Source organism: Hyla sarda, chromosome 3, assembly GCF_029499605.1.
Source record: "Hyla sarda isolate aHylSar1 chromosome 3, aHylSar1.hap1, whole genome shotgun sequence".
NCBI classification, from domain to species: domain Eukaryota; kingdom Metazoa; phylum Chordata; class Amphibia; order Anura; family Hylidae; genus Hyla; species Hyla sarda.
This window is the reverse complement of record NC_079191.1, coordinates 87,456,673-87,482,434: the sequence shown is the minus strand read 5'-3', so window position 1 is coordinate 87,482,434 and position 25,762 is coordinate 87,456,673. Positions and strand designations below refer to the sequence as shown.

Below are 25,762 nucleotides of genomic sequence, written 5' to 3'. Positions count from 1 at the left end.
TGCAGCTTCTAGTGAACCAAGGATGATCCCCACTGATAGTGAGAAGACGGGAGAAGTGCTCGGCGGAGTGCTTCTCTCCCTGACTAGCTGCAGGAGACAGGCTCCATAGGCTTACAATAGAGTCTGTCTCTTGCAGCGAGAGGGAAAAGGCAGCGGGCTGGGGAGTGAAGTGCACAGCCGCACACTTCTCCCGGCTCATTGTAACAAATGGGCACCATCTGTTCACAACATTTGATATATTTCTGTGACAAGTCAAAAATAGTTTCAAATGATGGACATTTTAATGACCATTACACAACCTAATTTGCTACAAAGGCGTTTACTGTACAGCAAAATTGTATAAGCGTTTTACTGGAAAGTGATGTGGTTTTGTGGTGCAGTATTTTGCCACACAATTTTTACATTTAAAACATGTTTTTAACATGTTTAACCATATACCATGTGGCCAATAACCATGATGCAAAAGCATGTGGTTTTCCCAGACAGTACACTACTGCAGCATGTGAAACCAGCCTGAATGAAATTAATACAGAGGCCATGGCTATTATTCAAAAGCAGTATAGCCTAAGATAAGAAAAGCTGTGCCTACAACCATGTAACCACATGATTGGTGTATTATTACTATAGGGTCACCAACTTTATTTTTTGATATTTTGTAATGCTTATGTACTACAACATATCTGTAATATATTTTCATTATTTATTTTTTTATTTTATTTTATGAATTTTACGTTTGAAAACTGGCCACTAGGGGTCTCCCTCCTAGAGGCCGACTGCAGCACGGCATGACGTCATGCCTGAATTCGGACTGATTGCGGCCGGGCAACCGGTCCTAATTCATTTACACTGCGCTCGCTCCCTGCCTGTCAATCAGACAGGCGTGAGCGAGCGCATTGGCTCCCCGGCCACTGGCTGGGAGGCCACTCCTCCCGCACATGTCGTCGCCGCCGCTGCCCCTGCAAACCTGCTGCTGGACTCTGCAGTATCAGAACGGAGGGAACGGGGTATGCTAGGGGGGGTGTAATGGAGGGAACAGGGTATGGGGGGGTGACGTTGGGAATGGGGTAGCGCCGTATGGCACTAACTTATAGTTTATCTACACAGGGTGCCTCCAGCTGTTTCACTACTAGAACTCCCAGCATGCCCTGACAGCCAATAGATGTCAGGGCAAGCTGGGAGTTGTAGTGGTGAAACAGCTGGAGGCACCCTGTGTAGATGAACTAAGGGCGGAAGTCCCCTCCCCAGCAGGCATCAGACGAAGGTTGCGTACCGAAACGTACGTTGGAGTGGTGCTGTCCCGGTTGTACTCTGGTATATCGCCATACTGTTTTGTATCCCTGCAATGTTATGTTTGTTTACATGCACACTGCACTTTATTTGGCATGCAATATTTTTTGCTCTCACTGTGAGATTTATATACATGTTTTCTACATGCTGCTAAACATTTTGTTTTTGCAAATTTGTGTGCAAGATTATTGTATCATTTCTATCTCATTGTGGTGGATCCAGTAATATATACACTATATACAACCCAGCCTTCATTGCAGAGCCGGTGACACCACCTTTTAGCCTCATTCCTCCTTGAAAAATAGTAGTTTTAACTAATATATATATACAATTTTTATGTAATTACATTCTACGGAATTAATAAAATGATATATGTTTTATAAGTGACTCCGTTTTTCTCTTTCTTGTTATTTGCTGCTGAGGAAGTCTGCCTGGTAGTGAGCATACTACCAGGCAGACAAAAAGTTATTTTTAATATAGTAAAAAGAAAAATTAAAAGCAGGGAGGGGGTTAGGGATAGATGTGCAATAGGCAGGGACAGAAAAAAAAATATAGGATGGTGGGAGCTACCCTTTAAAGCCTGTTCACCCACACTGCTAATTACCTAACCCCAAGGCCGTAGCCTGGGGTATAATACACCTCTAAATAGTACCCCCTAAAACATAACTTTTATTGTATATCCAGATAAAATAAAATTTTTTTAATTTTATAAACCCAGTGAAATCAATGTTAAAACAGAATGTCAGGTAGGTTAGTGTCTGTGAGATCTGAGCAACATTGCTCCACTATAAGGGGTTCTGCAGTAGCCCAATACGCCTACTCTGACATTAACTAAAAACCTAGATTGCCGCCTCTACATGTTTCGCCGTCCCCACGGCGTTCTCAAGAGGCAAACCAGTGGCAACAACGGCGTTCTCAAGAGGCAAACCAGTGTTCACCCACACTAAACCTAACACACTGGGTTATAATGCGGGTGAACAGGAGTCCAATGAGTGGTCACTTACTTACATATGAGATATGTCCCCCAGAAGATCCTCTGCTAAATTCAGTGAATCGCACACAGGAGGCGGGGCTTCACCTGCTACATTTACATATTCACTGTCTGTGACTCCACATCCTAGTGAAGTGGAATAATTAATATATATATATTGAGCAGGTGAAGTCCCACCCCCCGCCACTCCACTTCACTAGAATGTGGAGTCACAGACAATGAATATGTAAATTGAGTCGGTGGAGCCCCGCCCCTGCGCGCAATTCACTAAATTAAGCAGAGGATCGTCTGGGGGACATATCTCAGGACCCACTGGACATATTTAAGTAAGTGACCCCTTGTTGGACTCCTGTTCACCCACAATATAATCCAGTGTATTGGGTTTCGTGTCGGTGAACAGGCTGACATTTTTCCTTTAAGGTGGGTCATTCCACAACACATCCATCTATACCAACTCTTCCCACTCTCATTACTACTCAGACATGACCAAATAGTTAAATACCTGAACAGGGTTCTATGAAGTTAAATTACTCCTTTTACTATGTTCTCTTATGGCCTTTTGAGCTGATGAAGATGAGGTTCAGGAGCACTGTGTAATGCTTCATATAGGGTCACTGCATACAAGGGATTGTGCACAGTGTGGCTTCATGAGGATTATGCCCTAAGTAGAGTAAAACCTATTTCCCTTCTAAAATCTTTTCTCTCTGAGGTACAAAATACTTGCCCAAGCCACATTATCTACTATTTAAAGGGGTATTTCAGGAAAAAAATTATATATCAAATGGCTCTGGAAAGTTAACCCCTTGGGGACTCCGTTTTTGCACTTTCAGATTTCTCACATTTTAAAAATCATTACCCTTTCAATTTTGCATCTACAGACCCATAGTATGGCTTATTTTTTGCACCACCAATTCTACTTTGTAATGACATCAGTCATTTTACTCAAATATCTACGGCAAAACAAAAAAAAAAATCATTGTGCAACGAAATTGAAAAAATTACGCCATTTTATAATTTTGGGGGTTTCCGTTCCCACGCAGTAAATTTTTCGGTAAAAATGACACCTTATCTTTATTCTGTAGGTCCATACGATTAAAATGATACCCTAGTTATAAAAGTTTGATTTTGTATTAATTCTGAAAAAAATCATAACTACATGCAGGAAAATTTATACGTTTAAAATTGTCATCTTCTGACCCCTATAACTTTTTTATTTTTCTGCGTATGGGGCGGTATGAGGGCTAATTTTTTTGCACCGTGATCTAAAGTTTTTATCGGTACCATTTTTGTTTTGATCGGAACTTTTTGATCGCTTTTTAATCATTTTATGGTATAAAAAGTGACCAAAAATAAGCTATTTTGGACTTTGGAATTTTTTTGCGCGTACGCCATTGACTGTGCGGTTTAATTAACAATATATTTTTATAGTTCGGACATTTACACAGGCGGCAATACCACATATGTTTATATTTACATTTTTTTATTTTTTTATGGGAAAAGGGGGGTGATTTGAACTTTTATTAGGGAAGGGGTTAAATCACATTTATTAACTTTATTTTTTTTTTTTTACACAAATTTATATATTTTTTTTCAATGTTATAGCTCCCATAGGGGACTATAACATGCAGTACATTGATTGCCAGCACTGTTCAATGCAAAGTCATGGCATTGCATTGATCAGTGTTATCAGCGGCCGATTGCTCAAGCCTGGATCTCACTGGAACTGTCCAGAGTAGGAGCAAATCCCAATAGAAAACCTCTAATGTTTCGGACAGTTCCTGAGACAAGCAGAGGTGTCAGCAGAGAGCACTGTTGTCAGACAGAAAAGAACAACTGCATTCAGCAGCTGATAACTACTGGAAAGAATTAAGATTTTTTAATAGAAGTAAGTTACAAATCTGTTTAACTTTCTGTAGCCAGTTGACATAACAAAAAAAGTTTTTTCCTGGATAACCCCTTTAGTATAACTCTGTACTATCACTATGTAAACACTCACCTGGAACTGTATTAAAGGATGGTCCCCAAATACATATTCCAACCTTCCTATGACCTGGAGCACATAATCTTCTGGATCCACATCATCATCTTCACGGCCATGGATGGTTAACCGCTTGCGAATAGCTAGTTCAATCAATTTAACAGGGGTTAGGTTTGGTGATACCTGGAAGCTGAAGACATCCTGCATAGATAAAAATAAGACACTATAGTCAACATGAAAATGCTAAATTGACTAAGGTCAATATAATCATTCAATCTCAATGAACCAAAGTTTTAGGCTAGGTTCATACCTTCACAGGTATCTGCCAGCATCCTGTCGAGAACATGCTGTATACCGTGGCGAAGAGCAGTGGATGCCATTCATTTCAGTGGCCTGAACAAGGTTACCTAGTCACTCCACTCAGGCCATATACGCTATTGTAACCGGACTTAAAGGGGTAGTCCAGTGGTGAAAAACGTATCCCCTATCCTAAGGATAGGGGATAAGTTTGAGATCGCAGGGGGTCCGACCACTGGGGCCCCCTGCGATCTCTCTGTACGGGGGCCAGGTTCTCCGGCCAGATAGCGGGAGTCGACCCCCGCACGAAGCGGCGGCCGACACGCCCCCTCAATACATCTCTATGGCAGAGCCAGAGATTGCCGAAGGCAGCGCTTCGGCTCTGCCATAGAGTTGTATTGAGGGGGCGTGTTGGCCGCCGCTTCGTGCGGAGGTCGACACGCCCCCTTCCTGCGGGCTGTCGGGGCTCCGTACAGGAGATCGCAAGGGGCCCCAGCGGTCGGACCCCCCGCGATCTCAAACTTATCCCCTATCCTTAGGATAGGGGATAAGTTGTTCACCACTTGGTCCCCACTGGACTACTCCTTTAAAAGTGTGGTTTGATGCACTTTTAAGTCCAGTTAAAATAGGGCATATGGGCACACATTTATCATTACAGTGTAAGTGAAGCATTTTTTTTACACCCTTTTTTGTGTGCTGTTAATGAACCAAATGTATTAAATGTTCACAGAGCATTTAATACATTTTGTGCAGGTCACATTTTCTGAAATTTCTCTCTTCACATACACCAAAAAGCTACGCCAGGTCTGGGATGGTGTCGTTTTAGACACTTTTCAGTGGCTTTGCGCCTTTTTATAAAAAGGCGCAGTTCATAAATTTCAGTCCATGGCATACGCTGAATTGAAAAGCATGTACTGCTACTCCAAAACATCTGGAATGACTAAAATATTCTACCACCAAAAGGCACAAAATAACACACAGTGCGCCAAGGTGTAAACTCATTGATAAATGTCGGCCATGATCCTTTGGTGATTCAGTTTAGGCCAAGTTTATGGGTGGGGCTCTATCCAGTCAATGCAGTACAATTATCTTACGAGCCATATAATATCAATGAACCCCTTCTGGAGTCCGGAGCGAGGGCACATAAGCTTCCCTTTCTATGACTGTGCATACGTTGCTGTTCTGCAGTTCTTGATTATGGCATTCATACAATTATTTGGTTTGCCAGAAAAAAAGCCTCATTGTACCTGACAGTTTTCAAAGTGGATGGCCACCACCAGGTTTCTCCCAGACAACTTGTCCTGAATGTTATCCTGAATGGAAGGCTCGAGTTCAGGAGGAAAAGTGCATTTAAGCCATTCCACCCAGGTCAAACTAAGCATGGAATGGATCTTGTCTTCACTGATCTTTCTCATCTTACTCCGAAACTCCTTGACTTCATTGTCCTGAAGGGCATCAAATTCATGGAGACCTGTATTAAAAAAAAAAAAAAAAAAAAAAAGGAAAAATATATATTTTTGTTTCCTCCTGGAGGAGAGCTAATTGGCATACTAAGAATAAGAATAACTTTAACAATGTACATTAATGACAGAAGTTATACTGACAAAGTGAGAGTTCTGACCAAAAAGTATATACCGTATTTTTTGCCCTATAGGATGCACCGGCATATAAGACGCACCCAATTTTAAAGGTGCAAAATCTAGAAAAAAAAGATTGTGCACACAACAGTGATCTTCAACCTGCAGACCTCCAGATGTTGCAAAACTACAACTCCCAGCATGCCCGGACAGCCAACGGCTGTCCGGGCATGCTGGGAGTTGTAGTTTTGCAACATCTGGAGGTCCGCAGGTTGAAGACCACTGGATAGGAGGTAATACTCACGTGTCCCCGCCGCTCCGGACCCGTCACCGCTGCCCTGGATGTCGCTCCATCGCTGTCGCTGCGTCCCCGTGGTGTCCCCGACGCTCCGGACGTCTTCTTCCCCGGGATCCATGCTCTCCGTCGCCGTCATCCCGTCGCTACGCACGCCGCTCCTATTGGATGACGGGACAGCGTGCGCGACGGCGTGATGACGTCGAAGGAGAGCGCCGGCCATGCAGGGGATCCCGGCACGGAGCAGACACCGAGGAGGCAGGTAACTTCCCTCCCGGTGTCCTGTAAGCTGTTTGGGATGCCGCGATTTCACAGCGGCGGTCCCGAACAGCCCGACTGATCAGCCGGGCTACTGTCACTTTCGCTTCAGACGCGGCGGTCAGCTTTTATAGGTGATGTCCTGTATTAGCCGCGGGTCCCAGCCATTGATGGCCGCAGGGACCGACCTGATAGGTGTGTGTATTCGCCGTATAAGACGCACCAACTTTTCCCCCCCAGTTTTGGGGAAGAAAAAGTGCGTCTTGTACGGCGAAAAATATAGCATATTGACGTAATATAATGCATTCAGGCATTAATAATAAATAACCTAGTTACTAGATAAACATATGTACTATATCGGTGCTATGAACCATTAACTGACATCGAGCAATAGGAGCTGGCTTCAGAGCAAACTGTATTAGCTATTCTTATACAAACTGCTAATAAAGACCATTGTGTAATCAGATCTCAATATTATTGACAGCTCTTATGAGTAATAGCTAGTCTGTGATGGTTTAAGGGGTTAGATAGAAAGGGCATTTTGCTGTGGGTCCCAAACTTCAAAGAGGTTTCTTGGACTAAGATTCCATCCATATGGTTACAATACGTAACCTAGGATATGAGTTGGGGTGACATTGCAGAGATGTTTAAACCATTTTAAACCGCACTTAAAAACACACTAGTCTTAGAGATATAAAATTTAAAGGAAAAGTACTCATATTAAATTGATGATCTTAGAATTATAAATATATTTGTTGTTTCATGATAATAGATATATTATAACCCTACAGGCAAATGGCAGGATTAAAAAGGGGTACTCCACTGGCCAGTGTTCGGAAGTAAATGTTTTTAATGCTGTTTTTGCGCTGTGGGGATCGGCCACGCCCCCTCCTGACATCATGGCCACGCCCCCTCAATGCAAGTCTATGGGAGGGGGCGTGACGGCTGTCAAGCCCCCTCCCATAGACCTGCATTGAGTGGGTATGGCCGTGATGTCAGAGGAGCATGGTCGACCCCCTACAGCGCGAAAACAGCTTTCGGAATATTTATTTACGAACACTGGCCAGTAGAGTACCCCTTTAAATTGTCCCTCCAAGGATTATCCCCAACCCAATATATCGTGATTGATATATATATATATATATATATATATATATATATATATATATACTGGGCGTACTATCCAGCATGTAACTGTGATCTACAGGCATAGTGTCATATCAGGCAGGAGAGGATGCCTAAAAGGTACACTTCAGAATATAAAAAAGCAATACTCACCTGCCTGATCCCCTGCCATACCAGTGCTTACTGGGTCCCCAATGATCACCGTGTCCTGGTTCCATCTTGTCACACAGAAAATGCCCGCTGCAGTAGTGACCCACCACAGATTGGCTTTCCTAGTGATGAGATAGAAAGAGGATATCCACAGGTAACTAGTGAGCACTGGAACGGCAGAAATAAGGGATTGTGCAGGTGAATGCAGCTTTTCCATTAGATTGGCATAACGCATAAAAAATAAAAGACAAATAACACTTTAAGTTGACCTCTACAATCATCTAAGGCTCTGTTCACATCTGTAATTACCAAAACTGTAACAGCGCAAAATCAGTCGCACAATCACCGAGCCGATGGACTCCGCTGAATTACAGTGGGTTTTGTTGAGTTTATACATAGTTTAAAGGAGTTCTCTAAGCTAAAACTTTTAACCCCGCTGTGCCCGGGCTGTAAAACTATACATAATAAACTTTCACTTACCTGCCTACGATCCCCCGTTGTTCCGATATCGCCGTCCCATTCTCCGGTCCCGTTCTCTTTCACTTCCTGCGGGTCAGTGACTTCACTCTGCACTCAGCCTATCAGCGGCCGCAGCAGTGTCCCGTCGCGGCCGCTGATAGGCTGAGCGCAGAGTGAAGTCACCGACCCGAAGAGGAAGCTGACAGGGACCGGAGCACGGGCGGCAATATCGGAACAACGGGGGATCGTAGGCAGGTAAGTGAAAGTTTATTATGTATAGTTTTACAGGCCGGGCACAGCGGGGGATAAAATATTTCAGTTGGAGAACTAATGGACACACTGCACACATTAATAATATTTCTATTAAATCTGAGAAAATTTGCATTGGTTCCAAAAACTAAATTATTTTTATCTGGTTTTTATGCTAAAAGACAAACAAATATGGCAATCATTACTGCTCCCCCTGCAGGGGTTACCCAGCTTTTCCAGACCTTTGAATGGTAATATCACATCACAACTGATGAAGGAGCACAGATATAGCATTTTGGACTTTATTACCTGATGGGGTTAAAATTTATAGCAAAAGCTTATACACAGGTGCATGTTCCTAGTAGTTCCAGACCCTGTATTTGCAGTGTTCCGAGCATCTGGGGCCTGATCTATGCATTCCTTTATATGATCTTTCTCCCCCAAGTCCTGACAGCTCTGTGGCACGGCTTCGCAATAAACCAAACCCAGAGCTGTGGATAACCAGCACCATTTCCCTCTCAGGCACAAAGAGAGATCACGCACTCATTTCCATGAAGCTTGTTTTAAGTGATTTCAAACTTCTGACAGCACCCTGAAGGTAGAGGAGGGTGGGGGGCTGGACAGAGGAAATAGGCATTTATTAGAAACAAACCAGCGCAATGTGGACTGGGAGTTGAAACTTAAGTCTCCTAAGGCCTCCTCCACCTTTTTTTTTTTTTTTTTACACTATTGTGTGCATTTTTTTCTGGGATTTTTTTTATATCTTTTTTTTTTTTTTTTTTTTTTTTAGGAAATGTTTACACATACAGTATCTGCTTTGTAAAAAATAAGAAGAAAACAGTAGCCAGCACTCACTATTCAGGGGTCATTTATTGTAGGAATCGGTGCATGTACACAACTTCGGCGGGCAAGGTATGGGGAGCAGGGGTCTCAAGACTGCACTGTTTCGCGCACCTCTTGCGCTTCCACAAGCTGATACATTGGCGTGGACGCACGCACCTAATTTAAGTACGTCAGACACACCATGACATGCACCGATTCCTACAATAAATTACCCCCGAATAGTTAGTGCTGGCTACTGTTTTCTTCTTATTTTTTGCAGTTTCACTCCCTGATCGGCAACGTGCACCGCCGCAATCAGGGGAGGTGCTTGAAGTTTGGCATTCGATCCTGGTGATCACTGAGACTACTAGTGCTGTATGTGCCGGTTTATTTGCTTCTCATAGAACTACTAGTATCTGCTTTGTGTTCTATGCTGCTGATTTTGCTACCCAATAACTTTAATTGGGTAGGAAAATCAGCTGCAGAAAACACCATTTAAAGAGACCATGCTCGGCACTGCACATCACTACAGATTTCCATACAACAAAGCCTCCGCAGATAGCTAGACACCAGTCCACAACCTTCAAATACTGAGTGCTCAAATCCACAAGAAAACAGTCTTTGTCATAAGAGAAAGAAGATAATTGGCACTCACCAGGTTCCAGATGTGAAGGTAAGGTTTATTCAATGAAAGTGCAAAGATACATACATGGCAAAGGGAAAGCACAGACGCCATCCATGCTGGCGGTGATAGCTATTTTGTGTACTGGGCGCACAAAATAGCTTTCACTGCCAGCATGGGCGGCGTCGGTGCTCTCCCTTTGCCATGTATGTATCTTTGCATTGAAACCTGGTGAGTGCCAATTATCTTCTTTCTCATAAGGTGCAGAAAATATGCAGCAAAACATGACATGTGTGAACATACCCTAAAACTAAGAGTGTGTCTGAGCTTCTGCTCTGATTCCAAGCAGATTTCTTAAAATCTTATTCTCAATGTTACTACTGTATCTACTGCAAAGTTTCTGAATCCAAATCTACAGTGGACAATCGAAATCCTGTCCATCCCATGTGAAAATGCAATATAATGCAATATAAGTGCACACAAGGTGGATTTTCTGCTGACAAAACTCCTCAAAATGTGGTGTTATGTTGTGATGTGTTGCGGATAAAATGTCGTGTTATGTTGTGATGTGTTGTGGATAAAATGTGGTGTTAATTTGTCTTGCGGATTTCACTGAAGATCTGTTGCGGATTGGTCCACAGCAAATCTGCCTAGCTTGCATTTTTTTCTTACGGTCTGTATGAACAGAGTAATGAACTGCATTAGTCATGTGTCTGGGACATACAAAGGGCAATATTTGTATCAAATGAACGGAACAAAAAAATGTAGGCATTTATTTATATGAGTGTTATGCTAAGTAAATTTTTTTCATTTGCTTACACAATGTAAACAGGGCCATACTTTACTATACTTTACTGGCGGTCACCATAGACTAGTCAGTACCATCTGTACAGGGGCCCATACAAATTAAATTAAAATTGTTGACAATAGACAATTTCAACCCAAATGATCGATCACAAAATGTAACCCCTTCCCTCCCTAGGACGTATGCATACTTTCCAGTTGCTGACACATTCGTACAACTGGACGTATGCCCTAGTGATCTCCTGCACAGCGCGATACACTGCAGGAAATCGGCGGCAGGACAAGGCTGTCAGTTACAGCCAGGGTCTTGTCGCAGCTGTTGAAACAGATATTGTTCTGGTTTTGGCATCATTATCCCCATAGATGCCGTGATCAGTCCAAATCCCTGGCATTGACCCTGGCCTCCAATCTATGGCATTAAAAAGAGAATGAGGAAATAAAAGAAAAGAGGACAGTGCCTCCTGTGATACCGTAAATCAAGTGACCCCAAGTGGATCCCCCAACAGGGTGTGCTCTCACCTGGTGACCCTCTTGAGGGTTAAGCGTGTCTCCCCTTTTGAGGGGTATTTGTTGGTGTCCGTGCTGCAGCTGAAGGTGCCTAGACCGGTGTCCTGTGCAGGAACCTTTAAGGTGCTTGGATGAGGAAGGAGGAAAAGAAGGCCATTGCATCCGGTGCTGCTCGGTCCAAAGATGGTTCAGGGAAGACGTAGGTTACATTAAAATAGTTTATTTAACATTAAAACTATTTTAAAAAGCATGCAGGCAATGACGCGTTTCGGGATCAGCATATTCCTTCAGATTGCAGATGTATATAGGAATAATAAAAATGGACATTAAATAGACAGCAAATGGGCGCCAAAGAAGATATTCCAGGTCAGAGGGCGTGTCTATCTTCTTTGGTGCCCACTTGCTGTCTATTTAATGTCCTTTTTTATTATTCCTATATACATCTGCAATCTGAAGAAGGGATATGCTGATCCCGAAACGCATCATTGCCTGCATGCTTTTTAAAATAGTTTTAATATTAAATAAACTATTTAAATATAAACTACGTCTTCCCTGAACAATCTTTGGACCGAGCAGCGCCGGATCCAAGGGCCTTCTTTTTCTCCTTCCTCATCCAATCTATGGCATTGACAGGGGATGGGGGATCCTCCTGTTCACCAACGGTGATCCTGCAATGTGATCGCAGGGTCCCGTTGGTTGCCATAGCAGCTGGCTGATCGCCTCCTGTCTGCCTAGTTTGGCAGCCTGTGAGGTCCAGCCATACGTTGGATGGCACAGGCTGAATGTCACTGTAGTACTGACAGTTATACTGTGCTATGGTACAGATGTACTGCAGCATAGTATAACATGTAAAAAGTGAAAAATATTAAAATAAAATGGTTTTCAATAAATTAAATGTAAAAAAATAAATAAAAAATCCCCATTCCCAATAAAACCCTGTATTATCACCCCCATAACTGCCCCATGATTATCACCCACATAACTGCCCCATGATCTCACAGCAAGTATCCAAACAGAGAAGGAAGGTCCAGCACTTGCTCAGATACAAAAAAGTGTCTTTTATTAAACTTCACAGGACATGACAGATGAACAAATGTGACTCGTTTTGGTTGCATACTGCGACCTTAGGTCACACTTGCGCATCTGTCATGTCCTGAGAAGTTTAATAAAAGGCACTTTTTTGTATCGGAGCAAGCGCTGGACCTTCCTTCTCTGTTTGGATACTTGCGGTGAGATCATGGTCCATCCCGGTCCGAGTTGATTACTGATCTATACTTGTAATTTATCTATTGTGTATGAGCAATTTTAATACATGTTGTACAGATCTGTAACATGGTTATGGGTCTCATCCTCACCTCTGTGTGTATCTGAAGTGACACTGATATATACACAGTTTTTTTCTATTCCACAAAGACACTATACGTGGAGCACCTATGGCTCTGTAGGATACTCTTTAGGGACACCTTCCAGAGCCATGTGCACAAAACTGAAAAATTGTTTTGGAGTACAGTCATACCTAGGGTTGCCACCTTTCTTGCAAAAAAAAAATACTGGCCATGCTCATTTGCATAATTAATTATATATGCGTGACATCACAGGATACACATATGTGGGGGGAAATTTTGTCCTATTCTAACCCTTATAACTTTTTTATTTCTCCTGATACGGGCCTGTATGAGGGCTCATTTATTGCGCCTCGGTCTATAGATTTTAAACAGTACAATTTTTGTTTTGATGTAATTTTTTGATCGCTTTTTTATATTAAGTTCAAGAGTTGCAGTTAGTTACTAACTACAACTCCCAGCATGCCCTGATACAGCTTGTGGCTCAGCAGATGCCCCAAACCAAAAAAAATACAACTCCCAGCATGTTGGACTATACAGTAGTATATAGTATAGGTCTGTGTTTCCCAACCAGGGGTGCCTCCAACTGTTGCAAAACTACAACTTCCAGCATGTTGGACTATACAGTAGTATATTGTATAGGTCTGTTTTTCCCAACCAGGGGTGCCTCCAGCTGTTGCAAAACTACAACTCCCAGCATGCCTGGACATGCTGGGAGTTGTAGTTTTGCAACAGTTGGAGGCACTCTGGTTTGGAAACACTGGAATAGTATATGGTGCAACATTCCAGGAGTTGGAGGATTGGTTGGATAAATACCGGCCATTGCATTGCCGTTTTTTTTCAATATAAAAATACCAGCAGGGTGGCCATAATACCGGCATGTTTAGCCAAGTGCCACATGATACTTTTGTCCCCTATAAACAATGCAATGAAACTGGAATCATTTGTATGGGTGAAATACTACAGACCTATACAACTGTGAGTCAGTATTTCACAGTAATCCGTATGAAGAATGGAGGGCTGAGCTGCTCTAATCCATTGAGAAAACAATTAAAAAGTCCAGAAAACATCCAACCCATCCAACTGTTATCCTCCCAGGAGCCGTCACCTAGCTATGTGTGATGCCCCTGATGCATCCGCTAAAGGCTCTGAAACCTGGTGACAACATTCTAATATGTAAGTGTATTAGTTTTCATTTTATGTCAGTTAAAATGGGGACAAAACACAGACTGAGCAAAAGACTGAAACTGTAGCTGAACTTCAGAAGCAGCACACAAATGAAAACCATAAAACCTCTCACAGGGCCCATGGTTAGGAAGTCTATTAGATCACACTTATTATGGTTTATATATAAGACCACATGTCACTCATTGTGTGCAAAGCCGAGCCAGGTTTAGCAGTGGATTCCAAATCTGAGGCCATCTATAGGGAGAATAGATTTGGGAGAGGATCATGCTGAGGCTTGGGAAGTCAAATGTTCTCTTCTTCATCTGCCAAAGTCAAGTCAAAGCTTGTCATTCAGGGCAGAGCCTGCAGATCTCAGGGAGATTGTGGGAAACGCGCCAGACTTATTTCACTGTGTTCCACTAACCTGAGAACTCGCTGGAGTCTGACTGCTGACACAGTACACAAGGTTATAAACTAAAGGTCTCTGGAATGTTTAACTAGGAAATATGTTTCAGTCACATATTCTTTTCAAATCAATAGCTGTACATCCAGTAGAGCCCACATGAATGCCATCACCTGCCTCGCTGGATGTGTCAATCTGTTAAAAAACTCTTAAGGGAAACTCCAATTATATTCGAGCACTCAAAGATCACCTTGCCTTCTTTGCACAGTTGCCTTTTGTTAGAATACATCCCCCTTAAAGAGTACCTGGCATCACAAAAACTTTTTACAAGTTGTTAATTAATGTATTAGAAACAACTTTCTAATACCATGTCATTAAAAAATTTAAATGTATATTTATTTTGACTTGTATAAACTTACCACTAGGGGTCTCCCTACATGTACCGGCCACAAGTCTCTTACAGAGTTTAGACTCTTGCATGAGTCCTAACTCTCATAGTGCAGCCTGGACACTGACGTGCACAGCGCAGCTCCCTGCCTGTCAATCAGACAAACGGGAGCGGGTCATGGCGCAGTGATTGAACACTGCCTGCAGTGAGCAAGCTTTGAAAGAGGATTATGAAGGAAATACTGGGCGAAAAGGAAAAAGAAAAAACTGCGGGGGACAGGTAATGAAGAGGGCAACATACCAGCATAATATAAGGAAATGGAGATTGTGGCAGGTACTCTTTAACAAAAAAATTAATGAGAAAAAAAAAAGCACATGCTGATCACTAGGGGGGTCCTGCTGGTGTGGTGTAGTCTGCAAGAAACCTCATAAAAAAGTGTTTAGTTCCCCTGCAGCGCCACCACAGGGAAAATTTATCATAGCAAGTGCTCACAGCAGCCAAAAAGAACTTTCCAAAAACTGCTGTCATTTCTTTCCACAAATTTGCAGGGTCACACCGATTAGACCCCCACCAAATGGGACATTGACTACTATTGATACTGCATCTGATGTCAAGCAGGCATCACCCCTTTTTATTCCTAATAGAGTTCATGCACCTCTTGCTTCCATATGTCACTGCAACCTAAGGAGGCGTTGCAGAGGGAAAGACTAATTGACTGAGTACAATCATGAGGGAGGGGGTAGTGTACGGCTATGTTCACACAGTGACAATGTTCACACAGAAAATCTCTGTGCGATCACCCCCCTTACAGCTTAGCACAGGTAGAACATGTCGGGGCTAGAACTGCTCAGAAATGTGCAGTCTCATATACACCATTGCATTTCCATGCAAAGTCCGTAAAAAGAACAGACATGTCTATTTCTTCTGAGGACACCGGAATTTGAATTTCCACGCCAGATGTTTCTGGCGTGGAAATTTTGCTATATGAACAGCGCAGCAGAATCCCATTGAAATCAATCAGACACTGCTGCTGCGGAATTCCACACGGAAATTCCAACATGTGAACATAGCCTAAGACAGAAAGGATGGTGGATAACCTCAATGTCAACTAGGTGCCGAAAATCCTAAACTTGGGGCACCATTACCTTGGCATATCAGCCACATTCCCAAGAGTCACCCACAGTACCCTAGTCCACCTCAAAGCAGGGGTCTGCCACCCACTTCTTTTGCATCCCTGCATCTTAATACTGTGGCCCCAGGATGGATCATGTAGTGACATCAGATCTACAAACCTGCAATAACTAGTGAGTAGAATTTAGTGGGAGAACATTTTTTTAGAGAGAAGTTTGCTGTTTTCAGATGTTTTTGGAAGTGAACCACTATCAACTGGACCTCAATGGTTGGACTGTGTTTATTGTGTTTTTGCAGCCATTGTATTCTGTTCAGTCACTTGTGCATTCTCTCCTTTGCAGTTTTATTTTTAATTTTTATTTTTTACAGTATTTCCTCGACTTGGCAGAATTATTTTAGGAGATTAAAAGATGATTGGTCAAATACTTAATCATTATCTTTTGTAAGTACAAAGGGTGGGGTTCAAGGGGTGACCTGGCAGAAAACTCTTCCTGGGAGCTTTGTAGGAATGCAGGAGGGTAGACTGGGTTGGAGGCACTACACCCCAGCGAGGTGACACTGTAACAGAGACTTTCTTAAAAGGTGAAACCAACAACAAGACTAAATTGCCAGATATATAGTTAATTTGTGTTGCGATTCTACACATTGTACAATCTATAAAATGAAAGCATTTTGGATACTGGACAGAGGAAAATCCTAAAGGCTGCAATAGCCCAAGGCAGACAAAAGGACATGACTACGCTAAATAGGGCAGTATTCAGGTTCTAAGCTGTAAAACCTGAAACACAATAGGACCTGACAGAGAAGGAATTCTTAACAATAATAGAAAGCATTATATGTAGTAGGTGCTTCCCCGACCCTGCTGGGTTTTACCCAGTCCTAATCCAGGAAGACACAGAGGGGAGAAATAGTACTTTAATAAAGAAATGCTATGTCTAGTGAGTACTGTCAATGACTATATGCATAGCAGCAAATCATTTACTGCAGTAACTTTTAAAGTCTTGAAGTAGGAAGGTCAAATCTTTTACTGTTCTATTTATAGAGTTGATCTACAGATATAAAGAATCACAAGATCCAGCACACATGTGAGGACCTAGATCATCTACATGGTACAATAAAGACTACTGATTCTATGGCATGACATCACTCGATATTTAAAGCCTACAAACACACATTACCTTTTCCTATCAAGACTCCTATCTTGGAATCTAGCTTGTCGGCAGGATTACAGCTCCTGGTCACCAGTTTTAGGACAGGCAGGAATGGTCGTACATCACAGAGCCGCCGGCTCTCATCTTCCAGTTCTTCGTGGACAGCTGTCTGGTTGACACATTTGAACATATATGAGTCAATTTCCAGGAGCAGATGGAAGAGGGGGTAACTTTGTGCATCCTTCCACACAAGCTGTGAAGAGAATAGGTTAAATATTGTTATAACGTCAAAGTGCAGAAAAGGAGCATTCTACATAAATGGCCATGTGCATTGGTCAAGAACACACAGGAAATCAAATAGAAATTTTTGTAACCCATAAAATATAACATTACATTAAAAACCAATGGTTAGGGGTAAGATTCTTGTGTGCATACACTTGTTATTCAGGTATGTGAGCATATTAAAATTTAACATACATACAAACCCAGATAATGGCCCAAAAAGACCAAATTGTGTATCTGCTGGCGTTAATAACATTGGCTTATAAGTTCCTTTCAGAAACTTAAAAAGGGTACTTCACTCCTCCCATAAACTTACATTGAGGGGGTGTGGTGTGACATCATAAGGGGCATCGCTGTGACATCACAACCCCCGCAGCCTGCACACAGTGTTTCGGAACAAAATGTTCCGAACGCTGGGGCAGTGGAGTACCCCTTTAATTTTATGGAATATCCTTAGTATTTGATGGTGGGGATCTGACTTCTGGAACTTCCGTAAGTCAACTTAGTGAATGGACCATGGCACTCCAGCATACTGCCCCTTATTGTTAACCCAGTTAAAGCACCTTATGTTTTGTGGCTGTACCTAGTCCTGCAGGAATGGTCACAACCAAATGCAATGTGTGCTATCTAGCCCATTCTTTAGCTTTACATAAATATCCACTGAATTCCCTAAAAACTGTACTCTCCTGATCAAAAGAACTACCAGGCAAGACCTTAAGAAAACAGACCTGCGTTACATTTAGTCTACAGTAAATCATCTGAGTATAGGAGAAAAAGCTTCTTTTAAAGTTACCTGTTTAATCTGCGATATAGAAGCATCCCGTGGCACCTTCATCTGCACATAGATTCCAGTGGGGAGTAAGATATCCACAGACACTTTTGGAGAAAGATGTGTATCGTCCGCCCAGATGTCCATGGAGTCCGACACAGTGGGAGGCATATTTTAGGATGAGGTACTACCTGTGAAACATGGCCCTGGAAGGAGACACACAGGTGTCAGTATGTGATACAATCACAAATAGAGAGTGCTACTAACGCTGATAAGGCATATTACTGCAGAGTCTTCTCGGTGTGCTACATGGATGAGACAGCAACTGCATAATTCATGAAAGCAAAAAGGGAGATTGGAGCACTCACCATGGAACTCTGTGCAGAGAGTACAGTTATGCCGGCAGGAGCATGCACCCGGGCGATTCTAATTCTCGCCAATAGGCGTTTCCTATAAAGAAGCAGCAGGGAGAAACCGTGCCTGTCGCCCGGGTGCATGCTCCTGCCGGCATAGCTCTGCTCTCTGCACGGGGAATGGTATACATGTATATACTGATGGACTTTCTATCAATAAAGTTACACAGAAGGATTCCATGAAGAGTGCTCTGATCTCTCTTTTTTACTTCAATGAATTACCAAGTATGTGGGCCACATTCAACTCAAAATTAAAGAACTACTGTCATTTAAAAAAAAAAAACATGAGTGAGACCGTGCCGAGGAAAAGCCAGATGGACTCCAAACCTCAGCAATAAAGTAAGAGAAAAGTCCAGCATCCTGTCACTGCATCTACCCATATAACAAGTTGACAAAGATCTACATGTTATATTGGTTATAAAGTTGTTTATCCTGTATACAGTTATGGCCGTAAATGTTGGCATCTCTGAAAATTTTCAAGAAAATGAAGTATTTCTCACAGAAAAGGATTGCAGTAACACATGTTTTGCTATACACGTTTATTCCCTTTGTGTGTACCATATATACTCGAGTATAAGAGGACCCAAATATAAGCCGAGGCCCCTAATTTCACCCCAAAATCCCAGGAAAAGTTATTGACTCGAGTATAAGCCTAGGGTGGGAAATACATCATCCCCCCTGTCATCATCCAGACCCCCGTCATCACTGCCTGTCATAATCCCCCCTTCATCATCCCCTTGTCATCATCCCACACTCCCCCTTCATCATCCCCTTGTCATCATCCCACACCCCCCCCTTCATCATCCCCTTGTCATCATCCCACACCCCCCCTTCATCATCCCCTTGTCATCATCCCACACACCCCCTTCATCATCCCCTTATCATCCCACACCCCCCCTTCATCATCCCCTTGTCATCATCCCACACCCCCCCTTCATCATCCCCTTGTCATCATTCCACACTCCCCCTTCATCATCCCCTTGTCATCATCCCACACCCCCCTTCATCATCCCCTTGTCATCATCACCACATGTCATCAGCCCCCCCCCCTCTTTCATCATCACCGCTTGTCAATGTCTGATACAGTGGTCTTCAACCCGAGGACCTCCAGATGTTTCAAAACTACAACTCCCAGCAAGCCCGGGCAGCCATCGGCTGTCCGGGCTTGCTGGGAGTTGTAGTTTTGAAACCTCTGGAGGTCCGCAGGTTGAAGACCACTGCGGCCTTCAACATCATCCAGACCCCCCACCCCCTTTAGTTCTGTACTCTCCTCCGCTCGGCGGGACGTTAGGGTGTGCTGGTCCAGTGCTGCAGGACTGTCCGGTGGGGAGGTCATCCGGTGGAATAGTGGTTCCGGGCTGTCCATCTTCTCCGCGCTTCAGGCCCGGAATAGAGGCGTTGCCTTGACGACGACGCAGAGGGACGTTGCTAATGAAGAGGCCCCCCCGGTGAAGATGGACAGCACGGAACGACTATTCCACCGGACGACCTCCCCATCGGACAGTCCTGCAGCACCGGACCAGCGCACCCTAACGTCCCGCCGAGCGGAGGCGAGTACAGTACTAAAGGGGGTGGGGGGGTCTGGATGATGTCGAAGGCCGCAGTGGTCTTCAACCTGCGGACCTCCAGAGGTTTCAAAACTACAACTCCCAGCAAGCCCGGACAGCCGATGGCTGCCCGGGCTTGCTGGGAGTTTAGTTTTGAAACATCTGGAGGTCTGCAGGTTGAAGACCACTGAGGGCGGAGAGTTCACTCGAGTATAAGCCAAGGGGGGTGTTTTCAGCACGAAAAATCGTGCTGAAAAACTTGGCTTATACTCGAGTATATACGGTACTGGAATTAAACTAAAAAAAGGGAGGAAAAAAAGGAAATTGGACATAATGTCACACCAAACTCTAAAAATGGGCTGGACAAAATTATTGGCACCCTTGCAAAATTGTGGATAAATAAGATTGTTTCAAGCATATGATGCTCCTTTATACTCACCTGAGGCAAGTAACAGGTGTGGGTAATATAAAAATCACACCTGAAAGCAGATAAAAAGGAGAGAAGTTCACCTAGTCTTTGCATTGTGTGTCTGTGTGTTCCACACTAAGCATGGACAACAGAATGAGAAGAGAACTGTCTGAGGACTTGAGAACCAAAATTGTGAAAAAATATCAACAATCTCAAGGTTACAAGTCCATCTCCAGAGATCTAGATTTGCCTTTGTCCACAGTGCGCAACATTCTCAAGAAGTTTGCAACCCATGGCACTGTAGCTAATCTCCCTGGGCATGGACGGAAGAGAAAAATTGATGAAAGGCGTCAACGCAGGATAGTCCGGATGGTGGATAAGCAGCCCCAAACAAGTTCCAAAGACATTCAAACAGTCATGCAGGCTCAGGGAGCAGTAGTGTCAATGCGAACTGTCAACCCTTAAATGAAATGAAACGTTATGACAGGAGACCCAGGAGGACCCCCCTGCTGACACAGAGACATAAAAAAGCAAGACTACAAATGAACTTGAGTAAGCCAAAATCCTTCTGGGAAAATGTCTTGTGGACAGATGAGACCAAGATAGAGCTTTTTGGTAAAGCAAATCATTCTACTGTTTACCGAAAACAGAATGAGGCCTACAAATAACAGAACACAGTACCTACAGTGAAATATGGTGAAGGTTCAATCATGTTTTGGGGTTGTTTTGCTGCCTCTGGCACTGGGTGCCTTGAATGTGTACAAGGCATCATGAAATCTGAGGATTACCAACGGATTTTGGGTCGCAATGTACAGCCCAGTGTCAGAAAGCTGGGTTTGCTTCCGAGATCTTGGGTCTTCCATCAGGAAAATGACCCCAAATATATGTCAAAAAGCCCCCAGAAATGGATGGCAACAAAGCGCTGGAGAGTTCTGAAGTGGCCAGCAATGAGTCCAGATCTAAATCCCATTGAACACCTGTGGAGAGATCTTAAAATTGCTGTTGGGAAAAGGCGCCTTCCAATAAGAGAGACCTTGAGCAGTTTGCAAAGGAAGAGTGGTCCAACATTCCCTCTGAGAGGTGTAAGAAGCTTATTGATGGTTATAGGAGGGTTATTTTTTCCAAAGGGTGTGCAACCAAATATAAAGTTAAGCGTGCCAATAATTGTGTCCAGACCATTTTTGGAGTTTGGTGTGACATCATGTACAATTTAATTTTTTTCCTTTTTTTTTTTTTTTTTGGTTTAGTTCCAATACACACGAAGAGACTAAACTTGTGTATAGCAAAACGTGTTACTGCAATCGTTTTCTGTGACAAATACTTCATTTTCAGGGGTGCCAACATTTACGGAAATGACTGTATGCTGCTTAGATAAAAGAAGATGCATGGAGAGGATGCCAGACATATATGTCATGTATACACGCCAAAAGTTCTGATTGCTGGATCTCAGTGCAGAGACCCCCACGTTCACTAGATACAGCCAGAGCTGTATGCAGCTGTGAACATCACTCCCTGGCTCAGCGCTAAATCCATTTTACTGCAGGTAAAATGACAGAAAGTTTGAGGAAATAAGAATTTATAAAAATACTAATATTCACAGATCTAGGATATACAGGCATTATACATCCAGTGTTCCTTTTCTCACAGTGAAACCTATGCCCCACAGCAGTGTTTCCCAACCAGGGTGCCTCCAGCTGTTGCAAAACTACAACTCCCAGCATGCCCGGACAGCCTTCGGCTGTCCGGGCATGCTAGGAGTTTTAGTTTTGCAACAGCTGGAGGCACCCTGGTTGGAAAACGCTGCCCCACAGTGAGTACTTATATCCTCTGGTATCATACATGCACTATACATCAAATGCTTACATGTTCACAACGGTCTTCTATTACTCAAATGTAATTTTTAAAAAATGAAACAATTTTGCATATAATCCTGTTTATGTTTCCTACAGTTTTTTAATCTACAGCTCCCATGCGACAAAAACCATAACATGTGAACACAGTCATAAGTCTCAAGCACACTACATCGGATTTCAGAGTATTAAAAGGGCTCTTAGATGGCAAATGTCCATAGCATTACCTCTACCTCTCAGACAGCCCTTTTACAAAAATACTGCTTTTTTTTTTTCAAAAACAGTACCAGTCCTGTCCACTGGTTGTGTGTAGTACAGCAGCTCAGTCCCATTCACTTCAATGGAGCTGAGCTGCACTACCAAACGCAACCTGTGGAGTGGTGCTATTTTTTGAAAGAAAGAATGAGTAGTTTTCCAATTCCGGGTACTCTGGTGGAAAACATATATTTTTTTTTAAATCAACTGGTGCCAGAAAGTTAAACAGATTTGTAAACGACTTTTATTAAAAAAATCCTTTTACTAATACTTTTTAGCAGCTATATGGTACAGAGGACCTTCTATTCTTACTGAATTTCTATTTTGTCTTGTCCACAGTGCTCTCTGCTGACACCTCTGTCCGTGTCAGGAACTGTCCAGAGCAGCATAGGATTGCTATAGGGATTTTCTTCTGCTCTGGACAGTTCCTGATATGGGCATCAGGTGTCAGCAGAGAGCACTGTGGACAAGACAAAAAAGAAATTCAAAAATAAAAGGATTTCCTCTGTAGCATACAACTGCTAAAAAGTACTGAAAGGGTAAAGATTTTTTAATAGAAGTAATTTACTAATCTGTTTAACTTTCTGGCACCAGTTGATTTAAAAAAAAATTTTTTTCCACCGGAGTACCTCTTTAACTGGTATCAGCAGCAGCAAATACAGCTCTTAGGGTACCAAAGCAAGCTGTACCTTTCCTGGAGCTGCTAGTGGTTGACAAATGTATAAAACAAGTGTCAAGGAGGCGGGACTAGGCTTCTGAAGTGACACAGTCTGGCACACTTTCTCGCTCATATCCCAATCCCCTCGTAACTGATGTACAGGGCTCTGTAGGTCAATCAAGGAGGGACAAAGATGTCCCAGGCTGTGGCACTTCTGTAGTTTGGCTCCACCTTCTTGACACTTACCTGAAAAATAAATAATGAGCTGCAGAAAGGGTAGCTTTCATACCCCATCAGCTATCCAATGGTGCCTGCAGATCTTCGCAGTAAATACAGCTGACTGTTTCCCTTTGAGGAACAAACAAATCTGAAATGAATTCCACTTTACATAATATAATAAAATATAGTGGACGACAGCAATAACTTAGATGGACAGAACTGCTGAACTCTGGTAGCTGCTGCCTGACCTTATGTGGCAAGGGTTAATGCGTCACCCAGTCACGAGGTAATACTAATAATATCACTTCCCTTAATTGTGTACGACAACAAACAAGATCATGTCAGCTGAACACAACCGGCATTGTCCTAGGCTACGAGACGAGGAGTGATCCTGGTCCGGGGCCAAGCTCCCACAGAGCAAATGTCATACAATCGGAGGCAGAGCTCGTGAGTGAATACGTGAGATTAAGAGTAGAGACCATGGGGGCGTATAGGAACCACAAAAGACGACATATACCATTCACTATAGAGCCCCCTCCACCCCATCCTCATCTCACAAACCCATTTAATAGAGACAAGATGAAATCTCTCAGTATACAAGAGACTGTAAAGATCAGGTGATAAGAAGTCACCTGACAATCCATTGTTCTTATAGCGGACGACTATCATGTTTAAAAGCTCCATATTATTTCAGGTAAGGTGTGAAGTCTGCACAGTGAGTGACTGGTAACCCTATGGGGATGGCGTGCAGATTCTCTGTATTAATCACTGCCTCGTTTCAGGTTTGCGCAGGCACAGTGCCCTCCGGCCCACGTAACCAGTACCTGTTACATAACTGCCGGTAGAGAATGGAGACGGCCATGTGTGACGATTCACATCAAGCTAAAAGCACAAGGCAGCTGCAAACACATTTGTTCCTACTCTGGACAGTTCCTGACATAGAGGTGGCTGTGATTGGTTGCTATCTGAGTCAAAACTCATTTTTGGTTTACATTAATAAACCTGGTCCTTGTGTTCAGAACTAGAGCTTTTCCATGATTCAAAAGGTCCCATGATCTTGTTTATTGTATCCAAACACACTTACTTCACCAAAGTTAGGTCTTGGAAATGTGGAAAGAAGGGAAATGTGGTACAGGTAAACATTAAAGCTATGCAACTAAATACTTTATTACACCAGAATGAAGTTTTATTACAGTAAACCATGCAAGCACCATCCTTGTACCATGACAACAGTATCAAACCATCTTTCTAGAGCAGTGTTTCCCAACCAGGGTGCCTCCAGCTGTTGCAAAACTACAACTCCCAGCAATCAGGGTGCCTTGAGCTGTTGCTAAACTACAACTCCCAGCATGCCCGGACAGCCTTTGGCTGTCCGGGCATGCTGGGAGTTGTAGTTTTGCAACAACTGGAAGCACCCTGGTTGGGAAACACTGTTCTATAGTATCATTCCATGCTTCTTGATAAATAGAATTATTACTTGTCTCTCAGGAGCACATCTCTAATTGTGATGGCCCAGTACGGGAGATTTTACCCCGTACCCTTGCTGTCCTGTCAGGCAGCCTCCTTCAGTGTCCCCAGGGCCCCTTGCTCCTGTTCCCCCCCCCCACCCCCCCCCCCCCCTGTACATATGTTCTGCAGTGTATTGTATTATAAAATGTGTTGTATCTTTAAGAGTTATGTCATGTGATTGTTACCCAGGAGGTATAAGTGACCAGGTGATCCCAAGAGTGACCTATGGGCTCCCTGCTAGTCTCCCCCATATAAGCCCTGGGTGGAGCTAGCTTCTTGCTCCTGGAGCTCTTAGATCTTGCTTCCTGCTGAGGTCCAGAGTGTTGGAGACCTCAAAGTCCAGTCCTGCAGCCACCATCAAGTCAAGTAAGATAAAGTCATAGCTTTATGAGTCAAGTCAGTCCCTGTCATCTGTCATGTCAGCGTGGTCTGCATTCAATTGTCCAGTCCTACTACATGTCCCAGCAAGCCCTTAAGGTCTCTGAGCCACTGGTCCCCTCCTTGGGCCCTGGCTGAACTGTATAGACTTTACCAACTGTCTGCCCTCAGTAAAGCTACCGTTATCCGTAACTTGGTGTCGGAGTCTTTATTACTCCCGTGCCTAGCCCAGGATCCAGCGGTATACCTTTGGGTGGTTTGGGGCTAAACCATGCCCTGGCATCACGAATACAAGGGGTTAATGCTATCTGCCCCTAGGGTAACAACATCTGCCCTACCACATAATGAAGGCTGTCTACTGCAATAGAAAATAACACTATAAGGGTAGAGTCTCATAGTGCAATAGTTAGGCCACCAAGATGATGCCGTAATGCAACTGAAAATGTGTTGTTAGGCTCAGTCTGGTTTT

At 43.3% G+C, this 25,762-nt stretch overlaps 1 protein-coding gene across 2 annotated transcripts in view; it reads right to left on the bottom strand.

Moving 5' to 3' along the window:
• Positions 1-25,762, bottom strand: part of PIK3CB (phosphatidylinositol-4,5-bisphosphate 3-kinase catalytic subunit beta) — a 175,305-nt gene that overhangs the window by 45,732 nt on the left and 103,811 nt on the right. For both annotated transcript variants that reach the window (XM_056564542.1, XM_056564543.1), the window contains exons 3-6: positions 18,080-18,261; positions 17,032-17,257; positions 5,801-6,024; positions 4,275-4,457 (exon numbers count right to left, since the gene is read on the bottom strand). In XM_056564542.1, coding sequence (XP_056420517.1) covers positions 4,275-4,457; positions 5,801-6,024; positions 17,032-17,257; positions 18,080-18,226 — 780 coding nt within the window. In that variant the 5' untranslated portion in view covers positions 18,227-18,261. The remainder of the gene's footprint in view (positions 1-4,274; positions 4,458-5,800; positions 6,025-17,031; positions 17,258-18,079; positions 18,262-25,762) is intronic.